At 41.8% G+C, this 17,866-nt stretch overlaps 1 protein-coding gene across 2 annotated transcripts in view; it reads left to right on the top strand.

Moving 5' to 3' along the window:
- Nucleotides 1–17,656, top strand: part of HERC2 (HECT and RLD domain containing E3 ubiquitin protein ligase 2) — a 211,145-nt gene extending 193,489 nt beyond the window's left edge. For both annotated transcript variants that reach the window (XM_054009114.1, XM_054009124.1), the window contains exons 86-93: nucleotides 561–644; nucleotides 7,605–7,746; nucleotides 8,677–8,871; nucleotides 9,150–9,262; nucleotides 12,569–12,759; nucleotides 15,122–15,227; nucleotides 15,817–16,029; nucleotides 16,648–17,656. In XM_054009114.1, coding sequence (XP_053865089.1) covers nucleotides 561–644; nucleotides 7,605–7,746; nucleotides 8,677–8,871; nucleotides 9,150–9,262; nucleotides 12,569–12,759; nucleotides 15,122–15,227; nucleotides 15,817–16,029; nucleotides 16,648–16,920 — 1,317 coding nt within the window. In that variant the 3' untranslated portion in view covers nucleotides 16,921–17,656. The remainder of the gene's footprint in view (nucleotides 1–560; nucleotides 645–7,604; nucleotides 7,747–8,676; nucleotides 8,872–9,149; nucleotides 9,263–12,568; nucleotides 12,760–15,121; nucleotides 15,228–15,816; nucleotides 16,030–16,647) is intronic.
- The last annotated feature ends 210 nt before the right edge of the window (nucleotides 17,657–17,866 follow it).

Raw genomic sequence — 17,866 nt, forward strand, 5'->3', positions numbered from 1 at the left:
GGTGAAATTGACCCGGGGCAAGTGACTGGTCCTTTGGAACTGGGAGTAACCTGAATATTGTTGTAATTTTTGGTATAAGGGACCATCTGTCACAAAAGCAAGCTTGCTTGGGTGGCAAGATAGACTCGAGTGTCCAAGGGGACTGTCTGTGACTCCATGTTAAGACTTTTATACTGCTTGAGGAGTTCACACTTGATACTTGGTTGGTGAAATCTCAGTATAGAACTCGCAGCCAGTTTGAGGGTTTGTGCCCTCCTTCACAGTCTGCCCTGAGGTTGGTACCCACACTCCTGAGAAACTCCAGATAGCTTGACACTAAGGAACAGTTTCTTGTGCAATCTATTCCTTGTTATTGATAGGATCTTCCTGAGGGTTAAGTCAGCAAGGTGCAAGTTTTCTTGTTCTGTGGTAAATCTCTGTTGTATTCCCGACCCCTATCCCCCCAAGCAGAATTAAGCATGTGTTTAAATCTGAAATGCCCACAGATTTAGAATTGTATTGTAATTTTGGCACTGCTCTATGATGTATAATTTTTTATATTTTTATTTTTATTTTTTTAGGAGGCAGCTTTCAGAAAGGTTGTGCAAGCAACTATGGTGAGAGATCGTCAGCATGGACCAGTCGTAGAACTCAACAGAATACAGGTAATGTAACTAAGCTGTGATTGTAATGTGTGGCTAACTCTCTGGTGTTTATAGTGCAAAAGCAAATGAAATTAATTATGCGCTCTTATAAGGACTGCTTCTTTAAGTGAATGGTCCTCTCATGGACTACATCCCACCAGCTTTGATTCCACAGCTTTCTTTTGGCAGTTACCTTCCATCATTAAACAAAGCACTATATGTCTACACAGCACTGTAAGCCTGGGCTCAAGCCTGATACCACCCCGCCCTTTGCATCCACACACCAATTGTGCTAACCTATGGCTCGAATCTAGGGTCCCAGGACCCTGCAGGGCTGGAGGGTCCAAGCCCCATGTTAAGCTGTGACCTAGGGTCCAACCCCTGTTGCTTTCCTGCGTGCACATGGCCCCAGTTTGACTTGGGTCCCAGTAGACTTCCAGATGTATCCCAGAGATCCTTGGGGCAACTTCCTTAGTTCTCTCCATGCCAACAGTATGTGGTGCAGTCTGTTGTACTCTATTGCAAATGGAAGCCACATCTCCCTTTGCAAACAGCAGCAGCTCAGATCAGCATTAACCCATTATCTGCTGAACACTGGTCTGCGAGCATGCTATGAGAGAGCCTGCAGGGTTTTCAATGGAGATGGATCAGAAGACGCTATTTGCAAATAGAGCTGCTTCCTGGTCAAAGTGCACAAGCAGGTTTTCGTGCATGCTGCCCAGGCACCCCTGTGCATGCCGCCCCAGGAGGGGCCTGGTAGCAAGGTCAGGAGAGCGGAGCGCGGACTAAGCAGATGCCCTGCACGTACGGGGAGTGGCAGAGCTCTCAGCTCTGTGCAGTTGGAGAAGGATGAGTCCAACACCCCAGCCACTCCCCCTCCCTGCAGGGCAGCCACTTGGTCTCTCTCTGGCCCCCCTGTTCCTCCTGGGGGTGTCTAGGCAGTGTGCACTGTCAGGGTGGCGTGTGGGAGCCAATCCTAAAACCTTCCCACAGCGTCAGTGTCACAGGCTCCTCCTCGCTGCTATCCAGAGCTTGCCTTTAGCAGAGAGCAAAGCTGGCGGGGTGGAGGTGGCTCCCAGCTGCCAGGGTGTTGGGAGTCATCACTCCCCCAGCTATGCTGAGCCTGGAGCTCTGCCACTTCCCCTGCCTACAAAGCAGCTGCTTGATCCCATTCAGCTCTCTCCCTCCCCCACCTTCCCTGGGGCTGCGTGTGCAGAGGCACCCAGGCAGTATGCACTGTGAGGGCGGTGAGTGGGAGCCAGCCCCGAAATGTCTCCTCCTGCGAATCCCTTATGCCCGCCTTCCCAGTGTGGCAGGGGCAGGAATAAGGGATCCACAGGGGGTACTGGAGCACACTGCACTCCAAGGCTTGGGACTGCACTTTACCGCTCCACGGCAGCCAGGCTGGGGGGTGTATGTGTGTGTTTTTCCTCTGAAACTTCAAAACAGACAAAATACAAAACCAAACAAAAACCCCTTCATTGAACATCCCAGTTTAAAAATTAAGAATCTCAATATTTCATGTTAATAGTTTGACAGCCCTGGAGACTGACATCCTAATTATCCTGAGAACAGGGGCTGCCAGTGTGACTCAGCCTAGAAGTGGAGAACCCAATTCTCAGATTAGAGGCAGATCAGTATAAAGCCTTCTGAAACTGCAGCAGTTCTACTGAGACAGCCACCAAAGGAGCTAATTATGCAATTTAGGTACCCGTGCTTCTTGTGGGCACCTGAGTCCCATCCATCATACCGTCACAGTTAGGAGTTTTCCCACAGTGCAATAGGTTTGTAGGGCTAGAGTGTCAACACTAGGTGGGGGAGCTAGGGACTGGCTACTTTGGTTCAAGCACGGGTCAGATAATCCCTTAACCTAGGGTTAAAATGTCGGGTAGATGCTCAAGCCCAGGGTTCCCTGACATGGGTCAGCTGACTCGAGTCCCACTAACCATAGGCTTACATTGCTGTGTAGATTTACCCAAAAATCAGAGAGACTATTAGAAAGATAAAATAAACTCGGTTGAATGTGCTTATGTATGTCTATTGCTCTGTGTACTCTGGCATGCTAGATTTACATTATGTGGCATGGGATCTCTTGTGTACAACAGGGCTGTATTAATTTCTGTGGCTGATTGGCAATTATGTAGCAATGCCAACTGATCAAATAATTTGAAAGCCTGCTTGGCTCTTAAGAAGTGAGGAAAAATGGTAGGAAGAGGTAGAAGGAGCTGAACACTGCTTTGGAGGGAGCAGGGGTTATGAAGACATTCAGGGATGTGGATTTCTAAGGTGAAGGGATGATTTCATCCATGTCTAGATCCTAAATCCTGTGGGAGTGGAGCTCCCCTTTGAATGACTAACGGGCTGCACATCTGAGGAAATCTTCTGCCATGACCAACTCTTGCAGGAGCAGAGCTCTGTGCCTGCACAATTTAGGAGCCCTGAATGACAGCTGTATTTACTAACCATCTCCTACTCCCTTCAAGATCTTCAGTCCTTCATTCTGCTATAAGCCACCTTTCAGTCAGCCATGCAGTGCTGATCTCCTGTAGACCCCTTAAATAGCAGAATAATAAGCTAAGGTTTATAAAATGTGAGGGAAATTGCCATTTTGTTTAACTTTGTGGCACAGATTTATACATCTTGGCAAAAAGGTAATTTTTTTGGCCATTTGTGTGGTTGCTTGATTGTTATATGTGGCTGGCTATCCTACCCTTCCTCCCTCACCTTCCTGTTGGCAACTGCTGTTTTTCTCCTCTCTCTGTGTAAGATTTCACATTTATTAATACTGATTCCCCCCACATTGTCTACAGCCCCCAATGCTCTAATCTCTCCAAGTCACTTTGTAGCTTGGTTATTTCCTACATTGTCTGATCCCTGCAATTGAATTTACACAGAGCGCTTCCAGTTCAGAGATATAAGGCAGCATTTTGGGATACAGAATTGTGCACTTCCTTTTTAGTAGGTTTAAACACTATGTATTTGTTGCGAAGGGCGGGGCTGGGCAGAGCGGGAGTAACCCCAGTAGACACAGTTTCTGGGGTGGACTACAACTATCAAGACGTCTTGTGCTTGACAGTGTGACAAGCACATATGTGGACCATCTCGTGAAAATCCAAGGAGTTACATAATATGAAGAGAAAATGATGGATTCTGATGTCTGTATACCCCTACATTGTCACATGAGTTTATCTTGATTTTGCTTACATGACTGAAGCACATTTTAAAATGCCCTCAAGTATAATTAAGGAACAGGATATTAAACTCTTGTCCTTTCTTGGGTATCACATGTGGTCACATTGAGGGAAGTGGTTATTATGAGAGGATTCTTTCCCCCATCACTGACGTTGACAAATGTAATGCCAAGCCTTAGGCCAGACAGGCCTTTTCCGCAAATATTTCTGTAACATTGAATAGTAAAGTACTGTTTCACTTCAACTGACTAGAACTCAAACTTATATAGTCCTTTTGCTTTTTGTCCTTTCATGTTATGGTACATAGTATAGAAAGTTGGAAATCTAACTTTTTATGGAATTAGATCAGCCAAATTAATTTTTTAAAAATTGCAATGATCTGACACTTTTGTTAGTGAACAGAAATATATTCTGCTTTGTTTATGCTGCCTGCTGCCTCATCACATCATGGAATTCTCTATACATATTTAAAGGCTTTTTGCTAGCCAACCTCTCCTGACATAATGCTATGTAATATAAAGAGAGTGCTGCAGCTTTGAATTTTTTTTTTTGAGAAGCTTGACTAAGAGCATCTTCAGCTTAGCTTCCTTCTACTTGTGTTTACTTCCCATACTCTCAAATTACCTTTCAGTAGTGCAGTTTCCTCATATCTATAACTTAAACGAGTTAAGGTCCTATTTGAATCATGGGATGATTGTCCAAAAATTGCAGTTGAGTTGTGGACAAGCCATGGAAAATCGTGGAAAAGTAATAGACCTTATTATTTGCAGTTTATAAGGTCCATTATTACATATCAACGATTTTTCCCTGTTGGCCACCCGGGGACTCAGAATGGGGGCCTGGAGCTGACAGTGGCTACCTGAGGCTGAGAGCAGGGACCCCTCCTGTTGGCCACCCCAGGCAGCCAAGGCTTCCACTCTCAAAATTGCGGTGGAAACCTAATAATTGCAGTATTCACAGTTTCCACAATATCGTGAATTAAGAAGGGCTTTATAGAGGTGGCAGTAGCGTCTAAGATGTTTGGGTTCACTTCCTCATGCCTGTTGTTTTCATCGTGGAGTAGGTTAATGAAAACAGGATTTTACCCTGTCCTTCCAATCTTCATTGAGCTTGGATCCTTAAACCCAATCCCACCTGAAACAAACTGGTAGCTGCAGGGTACCACTTTGTGTCAGGACCAGAAGCATTATTCTAGCCCAGAGGTGTCATAGATTTGAAGGCTAGAAAGGACAATTATCATCTAGTCTGACCTCCTGCATAACACCAGCCATAGAACCTCACCCAGTAACTTCTCCATCAAGCCCATAACTTCTGTTCGAGTTCTTTTAGAAACATCTAGTCTTGATTTAAACACTTCCAAGTGATGTAGATTCCATCATGTTACACTAGGTAAGTCTAATACTTAATTACCCTCACTGTTAAAAATTTACACCTTATTTCCCATCTGGTTTTTCTAGCATCCAACCATTGGTTGTTATTGTAGTTGTTCCTTTTTCTGCTAGATAAAGAGCCATCTATTATCAGAAATCTCTTCCCCATATAGGTACTTGTAGTTTGTGATCAAGTCACTTCTTAACCTTCTCTTGGACAAACTAAATTGATTGAGCTGCTTTAGTCTCTTAACTATCAGGTACGTTTTCCAGACCTTAAATAATTTTTCAGCATCCTTTTTGAAGTATGGAAACCAGAACTGGACATGGTATTACAGTACTGGTCTCACTAATGTGGTCAGTATCAAAGTGATTTGAAGGAGGGCCATGTTTGTTTATTGTCCATGGGTTGGTATATAAATTAAAGACTTAATACTCCCCTCGATTCATGCCTAATCTCCCACAGATATGAGTGAAAAGTTTGGCATCACTACACTTCTATTTATTGTTTATTTGTTCAATCCCTTATTGTCAGTGCCAATGATGAGAACCCTCTCCCACTTTTAGGCTGCCACTTCTTCTGGCCTTGGTTCTCTTTCCCCTTTTCTGTTTCTCTTCTTTATTTGTGAGGCTCCTCTGTTTTCCCCCCCTCTACATTTTCTTCCCTTCAACAACACCCAATTCCCACGCTTAATTCCTCTCTTGTTCCTAAAATGATCATTAATAGTTAAGGTTGACACTGCAGTGGGGCATCGTTGTCCTTTGACATTTAAATGAGATTGATCGGGAACAGGGAGTTCCTCCCTCTGAGTCATTGTTTCAGTCTTTCTGCAGATCAGTTTACATTCAGTTCATGTTTAAAAGATTATCTCTGCAGAGGGCTAGAAAAATTATTATTTTTTAATGGAAGTTGAAATTTCCACAATCTGAGGTTGGCAAGGCTACATATAAATAAATCATGATAGCTGGATCCATCCCTATTCTAGCCTTTTCCCTAAAACATTCATAAATGCTACATATTCCTAAATGATCTGGAAAAAGGGGTAAACGGTGAGGTGGCAGAGTTTGCAGATGATACTAAATTATTCAAGATAATTAAATCCGAACCTGACTACAAAGAGTTACAAAGGCATCTCACAAAACTGGTGACCAGGCAACAAAATGGCAGATGAAATTCAGTGTTGATAAATGCAAAATAATGGACATTGGGAAATGTAGTCCCAACTATACATACAAAATGGTGGAGTCTAAATTAGCTGTTCCCACTCAAGAAAGAGAACTTGGAGTCATTGTGGATAGTTCTCTGAAAATGTCCACTCAATGTGCAGTAACAATCAAAAAAACTAACTTTAGAAGCCATTAGGAAAGTGATAGATAAGACAGAAAATGTAATGCCACTATATAAATCCATGGTACGCCCACATGTTGAATACTGCGTGCAGTTCTGGTTTCCCAATCTCAAAAAAGATGTATTAGAATTGGAAAAAGTACAGAGAAAGGCAAGAAAAACTATTATGGATCTGGAACAGCTTGCATATGGGAAGGTATTAAAAAGTCTGGGACTGGTCAGCTTAGAAAGGAGATGACTGAGGTGGGATATAACAGAGGTCTATAAAATCATCAATGGCATGGACAAAGTGAAAAGAACATAACGCAAGAACCAAGGGTGAAATTAATAGGCAGCGAGTTTAAAACAAACGTAAGAAAGTACTTCTTCACATAACACTCAGTCAACCTGTGGAATTCATTACCAAGAGATGTTGTGAAGGCCAAAAGTATATAACTGGGTTCAAAAAAGCATTAGATAAGTTCATAGAGGATAGATCCATTAATGGCTATTAACCAAGATAGTCAGGGATGCAATCCTGTGCTGTGGGTGTCCTTAAACTTCTTACTACTAGAAGCTGTTACTGGACTACTTGATAAATTGCTGTTCTGTTCACTGTGACGCATCTGACACCAGCCACTGTCAGAAGACAGGATATTGGGCTAGCTGAACCGCTGGTCTGACTCAGTATGGTCATTATGTTCATTCTTCCCCCGTTGCTTCACTTTTGCTTTGGGTGATGGATCAGAAAGGCTGAGGTGGGGAAATGCCTTGGTAGGAGGCAATAGTGGAAATTTAAACTGATTCTGTCTCCTTGTGCCTGGGGAGGGTGGGGCAGTTGGAGGAGAATGTATGGTAGTAAGAGCCTGGCAGGAAGGGGAGATTGCATCTCTAAAAAACCCTGGGCCATTTGAAATTGAACTTTGGACCATCAGTGTATATATCAAAGTTAGCCTGTGTAAATTCCTTGGCATAGGTACAGTCTTGTGTGAGTACAGTGCCAAGCATGTCAACAATACTCAAACATTGTTATGGTCTGATGTAACACAGTGTGGTACAGCCATATTATAACATGCACTTGTTCACTTTTTAGGTAAAGCGTTCTAGAAGTAAAGGTGGATTGGCTGGTCCTGATGGTACAAAGTCAGTGTTTGGTCAAATGTGTGCTAAAATGAGTTCCTTCAGTCCAGACAGTCTTCTCCTACCTCATCGTGTTTGGAAAGTAAAGTTTGTTGGTAAGAATTACTTTTTTTTCAACCCTACTTCCCTCATAACCATATTCTTTTATTCCTTTTGGGGGATAAGGGGTGGTATTAGATCAGAGCATGGGGAAAAATAAAATGCTTAAAATGTTCAGCAGTGCAAAGGCCATTTTCCAAGAAATTCAGGCCCCATGTTTAGGTTTTGTATCAGTAGAAAGATAAAGAACTTTAAAAATCAAAGATGCAGATTTCTAACCCCAATGTAACTCTGAAATTGAACCTGGCTAGTTAATTTTTACTAAACTCACAATTTGCATTTTACTTTGCTTTAATGGTGAAAAGTAAACTAGATTAGGATGTTGCTAATAAACTTCCAATCTATGGCTATATTGACATGTTTAGAACTGAATCAAAGTGAAAGACTAATGTGTTAAAATATTCCCTAAGAACCTTATGTTCACTGAATCTTTTATTTTTCCTGCCATCCTCCTGCTTCCTTATTTTGCCCAATGGTGAGACAGTAATAATACCTGGTAGCTTTAAGAGAGAAGACAGTTTAACCAGGAGTTTAAAAATATCATTATAACTTAAAATAGGATTAATTGAAACTACTCTTAATCAAGGTCATGTTGATTAAACAGAGTAGTTTGTTTTGTTTCTTTTTGTTGTGTTCTTAAACGCTAACTTTGCAGTCCACAAATGTTTTTAAATGTCTGGCTGTTTATGGTAACTCTTATACAAGGTTGTAAAATAATCATGTCCGTCAAGGAGGAAACTATATTATAGAACCAGCATTTAAAATGCATTAAATTATTTTATCAATATGACAATGCAGCTTTTAAATACAATTTTTCTATTTATCCATCGCAAAGGAGAAATATTAATACATTTTAATTCAGGGCTACATTTGGAAATGTTCTTGAAATGATCTGCATGTTTAAACCAACTTTTTGTTTTCACAAGGCGAGTCTGTGGATGACTGTGGTGGAGGTTACAGTGAATCAATAGCAGAAATGTGTGAAGAGCTCCAGAATGGGCTTACCCCTCTCCTCATTGTGACCCCGAATGGAAGAGATGAATCTGGAGCAAATAGAGATTGCTTCCTGTTAAACCCTGCTGCCAAGTCTCTCTTACATATGAACATGTTTCGTTTCCTGGGTAAATTTCTTAGCAGCACTGTAATAACTTTACCAAATCTTTGACCATGTGAAGTGTGTAGAATTTAAAACATAAAAAGGAGGGATAGTTCAGTTGTTTGAGCATTGACCTGCTAAACCCAGGGTTGTGAGTTCAATCCTTGAGGGGGCCATTTACGGATCTGGGGCAAAAATCTGTCTGGGGATTGGTCCTGCTTTGAGCAGGGGGTTGGACTAGATGACCTCCTGAGGTCCCTTCCAACCCTGATATTTTATGATTCATATTTTTTACATGTCCAGGTGTGCTGCTGGGCGTTGCTATCAGAACTGGCAGCCCGCTAAGCCTCAATCTGGCAGAACCAGTATGGAAACAGCTGGCAGGGATGAACCTAACAATTGCTGACCTCAGTGAGGTAAGTATGCAGTTTTTGATCATAGATCTAAGGACATGTCTACCTTATGGGGACTGTTCCAGCACAGCTATGGTGCTGTAGCTATCCCAACATGTACCTGCAGTATAGATGCAGTGTGTACACTGTCGTAAGGGATTTTTCCTGAACTACGGTTGCTACATTGATAGAAGCATTTTTCTGTCAATCTGGCTGTGTTTACTCTGGGGGTTAGGTCATCAATAGCCATGTTGCTCAGGGATATGGATTTTTTTACACTCCTGAGTGATGTAGCTTCATGTCCTTAATTTTAAGTGTTGAATAGACCTAATTTACAGAAAGCGAGAGAGAAGTTAGCATAAGTTCTCTACATGAGACTGACTTTCTGTAGCTGTAGATTGTTGCATTTTGACTAACCTTTTTAGCTTTGAGACAGGTTAAAGCTCTGTTTTGTCCTTAAAGTTAGAAATTTAAATAAATTTAAGTCTTATGAAAAGAGTTAAAATAATTGTTTGAATTACAGAACACCGTGAAACCTGTCTTAAGCTATCACAAAGGGAAATGAGAAACTGGTTGCTTAAAGGGGACTTTCTAGTAAAGATGGATCAAAATTGTACACACAACACTCTTGAATTGTTTGGAGTGGACTTCTAGGACAAGAAGTTTGGTGGTGTAAAGGATGGTCTTTTATGCAGTTTAATTGTATTGCTACCCTTATAGTAAAAGCTAATCTCCAGAGGTACACTTCTGTATATTTTTGCTCTTGAGTTTGTGTCTAGAAGGAGACCAGGCAGGAACCTCCACAGTTTTGAACATTTAAAATTTTAGAGATGCTTTTATGAGGGGCAGTGTGGCCCAGTGGGCAGAACACTGGACTGGACTCAAGAGTCAGGAGACTTTTCAGGCTCTGCCACTGACCTGCTGGGTGATCTTGGGCAAGTTACGTCACCTTTCTGCATCTGTTTCCCCATCTGTAATATGAGGATAATGATACTGACCTCTTTTGTAAAGCACCGTGAGATCTAAAGACGAATAGCACTATATAAGAGCTAGACACTTCTATTAGGATCTTTGTTACAAGAGGAGTTCCTTTCAAGTTGCAGTCAGCAGAGAAGTTTTGTAAGGGCCATATTATCTCAGTTCACAGCAGTGCTTAACAACTTCACAGCACCTCATTCATACATTTTTCCGGGTTCTTACCTGTCTCTTGAGTCAGTTTTTTACTGTTAAAAAAGGGTTTTTTTTTCTTTCATTGATATGCTTTGAAGATGCCTGTAATATTGTATGAATATTAGAGGTTCTCTGTTTGCCTGATTGTTTTTATGTTTTCTGTATGGTTACAAGGAGTTAATTGCAACAGGAACGGTAGCCCTTTAGTTACCAATCCTTAAAAGGACAATGCAGGTGGTTAACTGGCTGGCTGGCTGGCTGTGTTGGGGAAAGGTTCCAGCATGTAACCCCAGGGGAACATTCAAGCTGGAAAACTCAAACAAAGAACTTTGGAGCAGATAGAAAAATCTGAGCCCCTGAGCTTGAAGGTGTAGTGGGGAGACACACGCAAGGGGACTGCAGGAGTTGCAGACTGTCCCCCTCACACTGAGGTTGGGGTACCTGGCATAAGGCCATGCCTGCCTAAATTTTAGGTTAGACTGTTAAACATGTTGACAGTTTGTGTTACTATCCCTTAGCTTTTGTTATGATTTATTCCTGCGGTTGAGTAGGGTTACCATATTGCAGTCCTGGAAAAAGAGGACACTCCAAGGGGCCCCAGCCCCGCTCCAACTCCGCCCCCTTCCCCGGCCCCGACCAAACTACGCCCCTTCCCAAAAGTCCGCGTCCCAACTCCGCCCCCTCCCCTGAACGCTCCGCCCCCTGCTCCTCCTCCTCCCCTGCTTCCCGCGAATCAAATGTTCACGGGAAGCCTGAAACAGGCAGGCAGCAGATAAGCTAGGGCGGCGGGGGGGGGGGGGGGGGGGTGCGCGAGGAGGCGTAGCCCAATCCAGCCCCCCCGGCCGAGCTGCTCGCTCCGGCGGCCGGCCAAGAGGCTCTGGCCCCGATGGCTTCGGCTTGGGCCCTGGGGCACCAGCCCTGGTTCCAGCAAAGTGGCTCCGCCCCGGCCCTGGCTGAGCGGCGCCAGCAGGCAGCTGAGCACCCCCAGCCCTGGTCGCTCCGGCCCAGCTTGGCTCGGGCCCCGGTTCTGGCTGAGCGGCTCCGGCCCGGCCCTGGCCGGCGGCCGAGCACTCCCAGCCCCGGTCCCAGCGGGTCCAGCCCGGCTTGGCTCGGGCCCCAATTCTGGCCAAGCGGTACCGGCCGGCGGTGGCATCTGAGCTCACAGCCACCTCCTCCCGGGCTCCAGCTGCTGCTGTACTGGGGAGAGCGGCGGGAACCGGGTAAGTTGGAGCCCAGGGAGGAGGCGGTCCCCTTACCATGCCTCCCTATTTTCCTGGACATGTCCCACTTTTTAGAAATTCCTCCTGGGCAGGGATTTGAGGACCAAAAAGTCGGACATGTCTGGGAAAATCCAGACGTATGGTAACCCTACGGTTGAGATTAAACAATACTTGGTTCTGAAAGGGTTGTTTTGGATCACTCTTTTCATACTGGTCACAGGAAAGTCTTGCAGGTCTCGAACCTAGTCAGGCCTGTTGAGGAATGATGGTTTACACAGGGTACTTTACTTCACCACCCAGTCTGAGAGTGGGAGAACCATGGGATTCCCAGTTCTGCCCCAGGGAAGTAAAGTGCGGGCCTGACATCTGGAAGAGGTGCACTCAGAGACAGAAGGGGTCAATGCTGCAGCTAGCCCTGAACTGGCACAACACTGGCCCTGCTTTGTGCATACTGTTTGTATTGTTGTTGCTCCTGGAATGTATTATCCTTTTTCTTAACTGTATCAGGTTGTTTGATGCTTACTGCTCTGAGAATTCACTTAACATATCAATCCATGTTCTTGTCAAGCAGGACTCCTGTGAGGTGTTGCAATGTTCTTTTGAGAACAAGGGAATAGTTCATGTGAGGCACCCGTAAATCCAGTCTCAGTGGTGTGATCTGGTTTCTTGGCAGATACTTTTTCCTTTCCCTTTCTCTTTGGGGGAAGGGGGCAACTGGACCACAGAAACTGATGCGGTTTTGTGCAAAATACCATGCTACTTTGTTACTTAAAAAGCCAGTTGGATGACTGCTTTCATGTCAATTAATTATTCTGGGTAGTTGGTGTGACTAGTCCCCCTTGTCCTATCGTGAAAACATTCCTATGCCATATGAAAAGTACACAGAGGTGAAGAATGAATAACTTCAGTTTTAGCTCATAGATTTGTTTTTCTTTGAAAGGTTGATAAAGATTTTATTCCTGGGCTTATGTACATTCGAGACAACGAAGCCACTTCTGAAGAGTTCGAAGCCATGAGCCTTCCCTTCACAGTGCCAAACGCAAGTGGTCAAGACATTCAATTGAGTTCCAAATATACCCATATTACACTGGATAATAGAGCTGAATATGTGAGACTGGCAATAAACTACAGGTTTGTTGAATAACTTCACTAGTTAGATTTAAAGAAATTGTGAGAATTAGAGAAGTGTTGCTTTTACGCAATGTTATGCAATTCAGTGCTCTGGCTTCATGTACAGTATTAGCCACTTCATGTACAGTATTAGCCAAATTTTTCCCTGTCATTATAGTGTAAATCAATATCCTTTGAGAAGGAAAAACGGAATCATTAGGTCAGGCATATTCTTGAGAAAATAAGAGAGGATTGTTTCAAGCTGACAATGGTGGCCAAAACTGTTTCTTGTCATCTTGGCTTGCCCAGAGGTTGATCCAGCCTCCTCTGGCGTGGGCTTCACAATAGTTGTACATGTCTGTCATCTCCAGCCTGGCTTGCTGTAATGCAGGGGTCGGCAACCTTTCAGAAGTAGTGTGCCGAGTCTCTTCATTTATTCACTCTAATTTAAGGTTTTGCATTCCAGTCATACATTTTAACCTTTTTAGAAGGTGTCTTTCTATAAGTCTATAATATATAACTAAACTGTTGTTGTATGTAAAGAAAATAAGGTTTTTAAAATGTTTAAGAAGTTTCATTTAAAATTAAATTAAAATGCAGAGCCCCCCCGGACTGGTGGCCAGGACCCGGGCAGTGTGAGTGCCACTGAAAATCAGCTCCATAGGTTGCCTACCCCTGCTGTAATGTGTTCTACTTGGGCTTATCCTTAAAGTCCTCTCAGAAGTTCCAGTTAATGCAGACTGTCATTAGTCTCCTTTTAGTGCGGAGCAGGACCACAAGAGCCTGCTACATCTGGACTCCAATCTTTCCCTTGGCTTTCTATTCAGTTTTAGATGCAAAATTGAAACAGCAAATTTTGCCTCTGGCAATTGACTTGAGACTTTAATTGTTTTAAAATGTATCGTCTAAGGAACAACCTATCTAAATTCTCAAGCACTGAGGGACAATTTACCCTCATTCCTATATTTGCTTTCTACAACCAACTCTGTATAATTTTTCATGAGTGATGTACCCGAATATTTGGATGCTAATATCTAAACAATATCGTTAAATATATTAATCTTATTTGGGTTATTGCTGATTATGTACTATATGTATTGTATTACTTTTAAACCAACCTTTGTACTTTTGGATAATTTAAGCAGTATACCCAGATTTACAGACACTCTTTTCTTAACCTATGTATGAGATCATTTTAACATTAGCTTTAATAAAATTTTATCCTCACTTTTCAATCCTTGCCTAATGCCATCTAACCTTTATATGTGAGGCAGATACGCTCCAATTTGACTGAGATGTGCTTAGGTCAAGATAAGAGTGTGGGTAGGAAAGGTGGCTTTGTGGCCCTGGATTTTGGGGATGGTCTAATTTACTTGCTTACCTATGTCTCACAAAGGGCTTTTGTGACAGCCAGAGTTTGCCAGGAATAGGAATACCACATCCCTCTATGATTCCCCAGTTTAATTGAGTAAAATCAGCCTGGACTGTTATCTTCTGCTCCACCCTCATCTTTGTGCTGGGCTGTTCCTCCATATAATTAGATTGTCAACGCTTTGGGGCAGAAATGGTCGTTTCATTATATACGTACATGGGGATTTTAGCCAGAGTTTTGCAAAAGTTAGGTCTATCTTGCTGGAGATTGCATGGTATCTTACACATAAAATAATCATGATTAAAGATGGAGCATTAGTTTTTAATATAGTGTAATCCTTTAATATAGGTTAACTTGCGCGGCTTCCATTTTAGTTGATAAACTGACACTAATTACATCCAAGTTCACCAAATTATGAACCTCCTAAATTGGACAAGAGCATAGAAGAAAAATCTTTAACAAGAACGGAGAAAGTTTAACGAAGCTTTTTTAATGTGAAGACAGTTTAGTCATTTTACAACTGGCATTCCTACATACTTTCATACTTCATGTGCAGCTAAAAGGGATTCAAAAATGGTGAAATTCTTTCCTGCCTAGAAAACATTAAACAAATTCCAATCTTGTTTTAAAAACTAAGGCCAAAATTTCTACCCCCGAGTGCCTAGTTAGGCTCCTGAATCCATATGTAGACCCATAATAAGTGCTTTAATCTTCAGCAGCACTGAGCAGCCAGAATTCTGAAGTCAATGGAGCTGGAGGTGCTCTGCACTTCCTAAAATGAGGCCACTTTTAATTAAATAGCTATATTTGCATTTAGGAGCCTAACTGGGCATCCCAGGATGTGAAAATGTTGTTGTCCCAAATGCTTATTGATTAGTATAAATGAGGCAACAAATTGGCATAATTAAGAAATGATTTTTGGATAGTAATTTTAATTCACAATGCAAGCTGCTCAAATGATCACGATAAGTGTTCACTGAAACTTATTTCCACTGAAATGTCTTTCTGCAGGCTTCATGAATTTGATGAACAAGTTGCAGCAGTTCGGGAAGGGATGGCCCGGGTTGTTCCTGTTCCTCTTCTTTCACTCTTTACGGGATATGAGCTGGAAACAATGGTATAGGTTTTCTCATTCGCTACTTCTGCTGGATTGATGATGTAAAATTAGGCCATTTACTTGAGTCTTACTGATCCAACTCTCATGTTTTAGCTCTAGTAAAAACATGCAGTCTAATTATAGTAGATTGCATGTAATTTGTAGGTGAAAGAGAGGAGTAGAAAATATTTATATAGTTGTCCTATCATACTTTTACAAGGATTACTTTTTATGCAGTTGGGCAGTGTGATGTAATAGATTAAGTGTGGAGCTAAGAACCAGGAACTGCTGAGATCTGACATTTGACTTGGAAAGAGATCATTGAAAGAGCTGTTGAGAGCTAATTCAATTTTGTATAGCACTTCAAAGTTGTAAAGTGTTAAGTTTAGTGCTGCAGTAGCATAAAAGGAGGCTAGTCATTGTCCCTGATGCTAAGCCTCCCTGTTTGAAGGAGTTAATGGACCATAACTAGTAGATGTTTGGAATGTTCGTTTTGTCATTGAGAAAGCTGATTAAACATTTTGATGGAAAGAAGGGAACAAATTTCTTTTGACTGTTTTCTGATCAGTTTTTTTTTTTTTTTTTTCTTGTTTTCATGTTTTATTTTCAGGTATGTGGAAGCCCAGATATCCCACTTCACCTTTTGAAGTCTGTAGCAACATATAAGGGAATTGAACCTACCGCCTCCTTGATACAGTGGTTCTGGGAGGTGATGGAATCCTTCTCCAATACAGAACGATCTCTCTTCTTACGTTTTGTATGGGGCAGGACAAGGCTACCGAGAACTATTGCAGACTTCAGAGGCAGGGACTTTGTTATTCAGGTAAGGTCAAGAGACCTGCAGGTTGGTAATGAAGGAGTGGTGGCAGACAGGAGAATATGCTAACGTCACTAAGCTAGTTTAATATCAAGTTCACTTTAGAGTTTATAGAGCAGTAGAGGATGCAAAATGCATAACTAAGCAACACACTTTCATTTAAATATTGTCCTTGGTCCAACTCTGGCTATTTCCTGTGCTGGGCTCCCTGCCTATTTTGCTTTTTTTGGTGAGTTTCCCTCAGTAGTAGTCACCCCTGATTTTGCTAGTATTCACTTAAGAGGCCCGTTATCTTATTAGATGTTTCAACTTAATACACTGAAGCTATGTTTTTAGCACTAGAGCATTTTTTATATTTTACCAGTTACATAGCAAATAGTTGGATTTTATCTAGCTTGTTCCTTTAGCATTTCTAAGAGCCTCATATTATATAGAACAATGTTTTTGATTTAGTATGAAGAAGATGTACTTGACTTAGCAGCTATTATTTTTAAGTGTCTTCTTAACATCAGGGTAAATATGTGATTTATTTATTTATTTATTTTTAATCCTCGTCTTATTTTAGCATGTAATCTCTGTGTTGTTGAACAGTAAAACTAATGGCTTGTGCCTGTTGTCTGACAGGTTTTGGATAAATACAATCCTCCAGACCACTTCCTTCCTGAGTCCTATACATGCTTCTTTCTGCTGAAACTGCCCAGGTATTCTTGTAAGCAGGTACTGGAGGAAAAACTGAAATATGCCATTCATTTCTGCAAGTCCATAGACACTGATGATTATGCCCGGATAGCACTGACAGGAGAGCCAGCTGCTGATGACAGTAGCGATGATTCCGACAATGAAGATGCAGATTCTTTTGCTTCAGACTCGACACAGGATTATTTAACAGGACATTGAAGCAAATAACATAAGAGACAAATGTGTCACAAGCACTGAGGCATGAAACGCCACTAGTGGCATTTGAGCAAAGGAGTACAGAATATGTATAACCAGAGGAATACTAATCTTCTGAATGTGGGGAAAGCTTGTTTGTTACTCACAATAGGAATAATGGAGTATAACTTAAGACATCTGCTTAGAATAAATGGCACGGTATATGGGCATTTAACATTTATTTTAAGAGTTGAGAGTGTCCCCCATAAGACTGCACTACATTTAGAAGCTTTGTGTTTACTAAAGTGTTGTAAATGTTTATATACATATGGTAGTGCAGCATCCAGAAAAAGCAGTGAAACCTTTAAATTGTGGGTGCAATAGATTTTTTTCATAATAAGTGTTGTGTTCTGTGTAACTTCTTGATTGTATATTGGAAATACTGTGCAGCAGCTGAATAGTATTATAAATATTTCAATTAACTTTACTAGAAGTTTGTTTATTAAAAAACTTTTTGAACATTAAATTATCAGTATTCCTTGAAATACATCTATAGGTAATTAAATGAAAAAGGCCATTAGGTTCACCTTCTCTCCCTGTTTGTATATTTTAGCTTATGCATTATGTATCTCAAATCGATACCTTTCTGTGAACAACATCATATTTCTTATCATGGGAAGTGTATTGTATATAATTAATTTGTGCCATGTATATGCAAAAATTATAATTTCCCTCCAAATAAAACTTCTGTCACAAAGTCGTTAGTATGACTTTTTATGGTAATATGTAGCGAGTACATAGAAGAGAACTGTAAAGTGGTTCAAATCTTTAAGGCTGTATCTCTACCAAGTTCTTTTTCTGCAGCCCAGTATCTCCTACAGTTCTGCTCCACGTGGGCTCCTCTCCTCCTCTATGCAGCTTCCAGAGATGAGCCAAAGCTTCATCGCCTTGGCTACGCCCTGTTCTCCCA

The sequence above is a fragment of the Malaclemys terrapin genome, chromosome 1 (assembly GCF_027887155.1).
Source record: "Malaclemys terrapin pileata isolate rMalTer1 chromosome 1, rMalTer1.hap1, whole genome shotgun sequence".
Lineage (NCBI taxonomy): Eukaryota > Metazoa > Chordata > Testudines > Emydidae > Malaclemys > Malaclemys terrapin.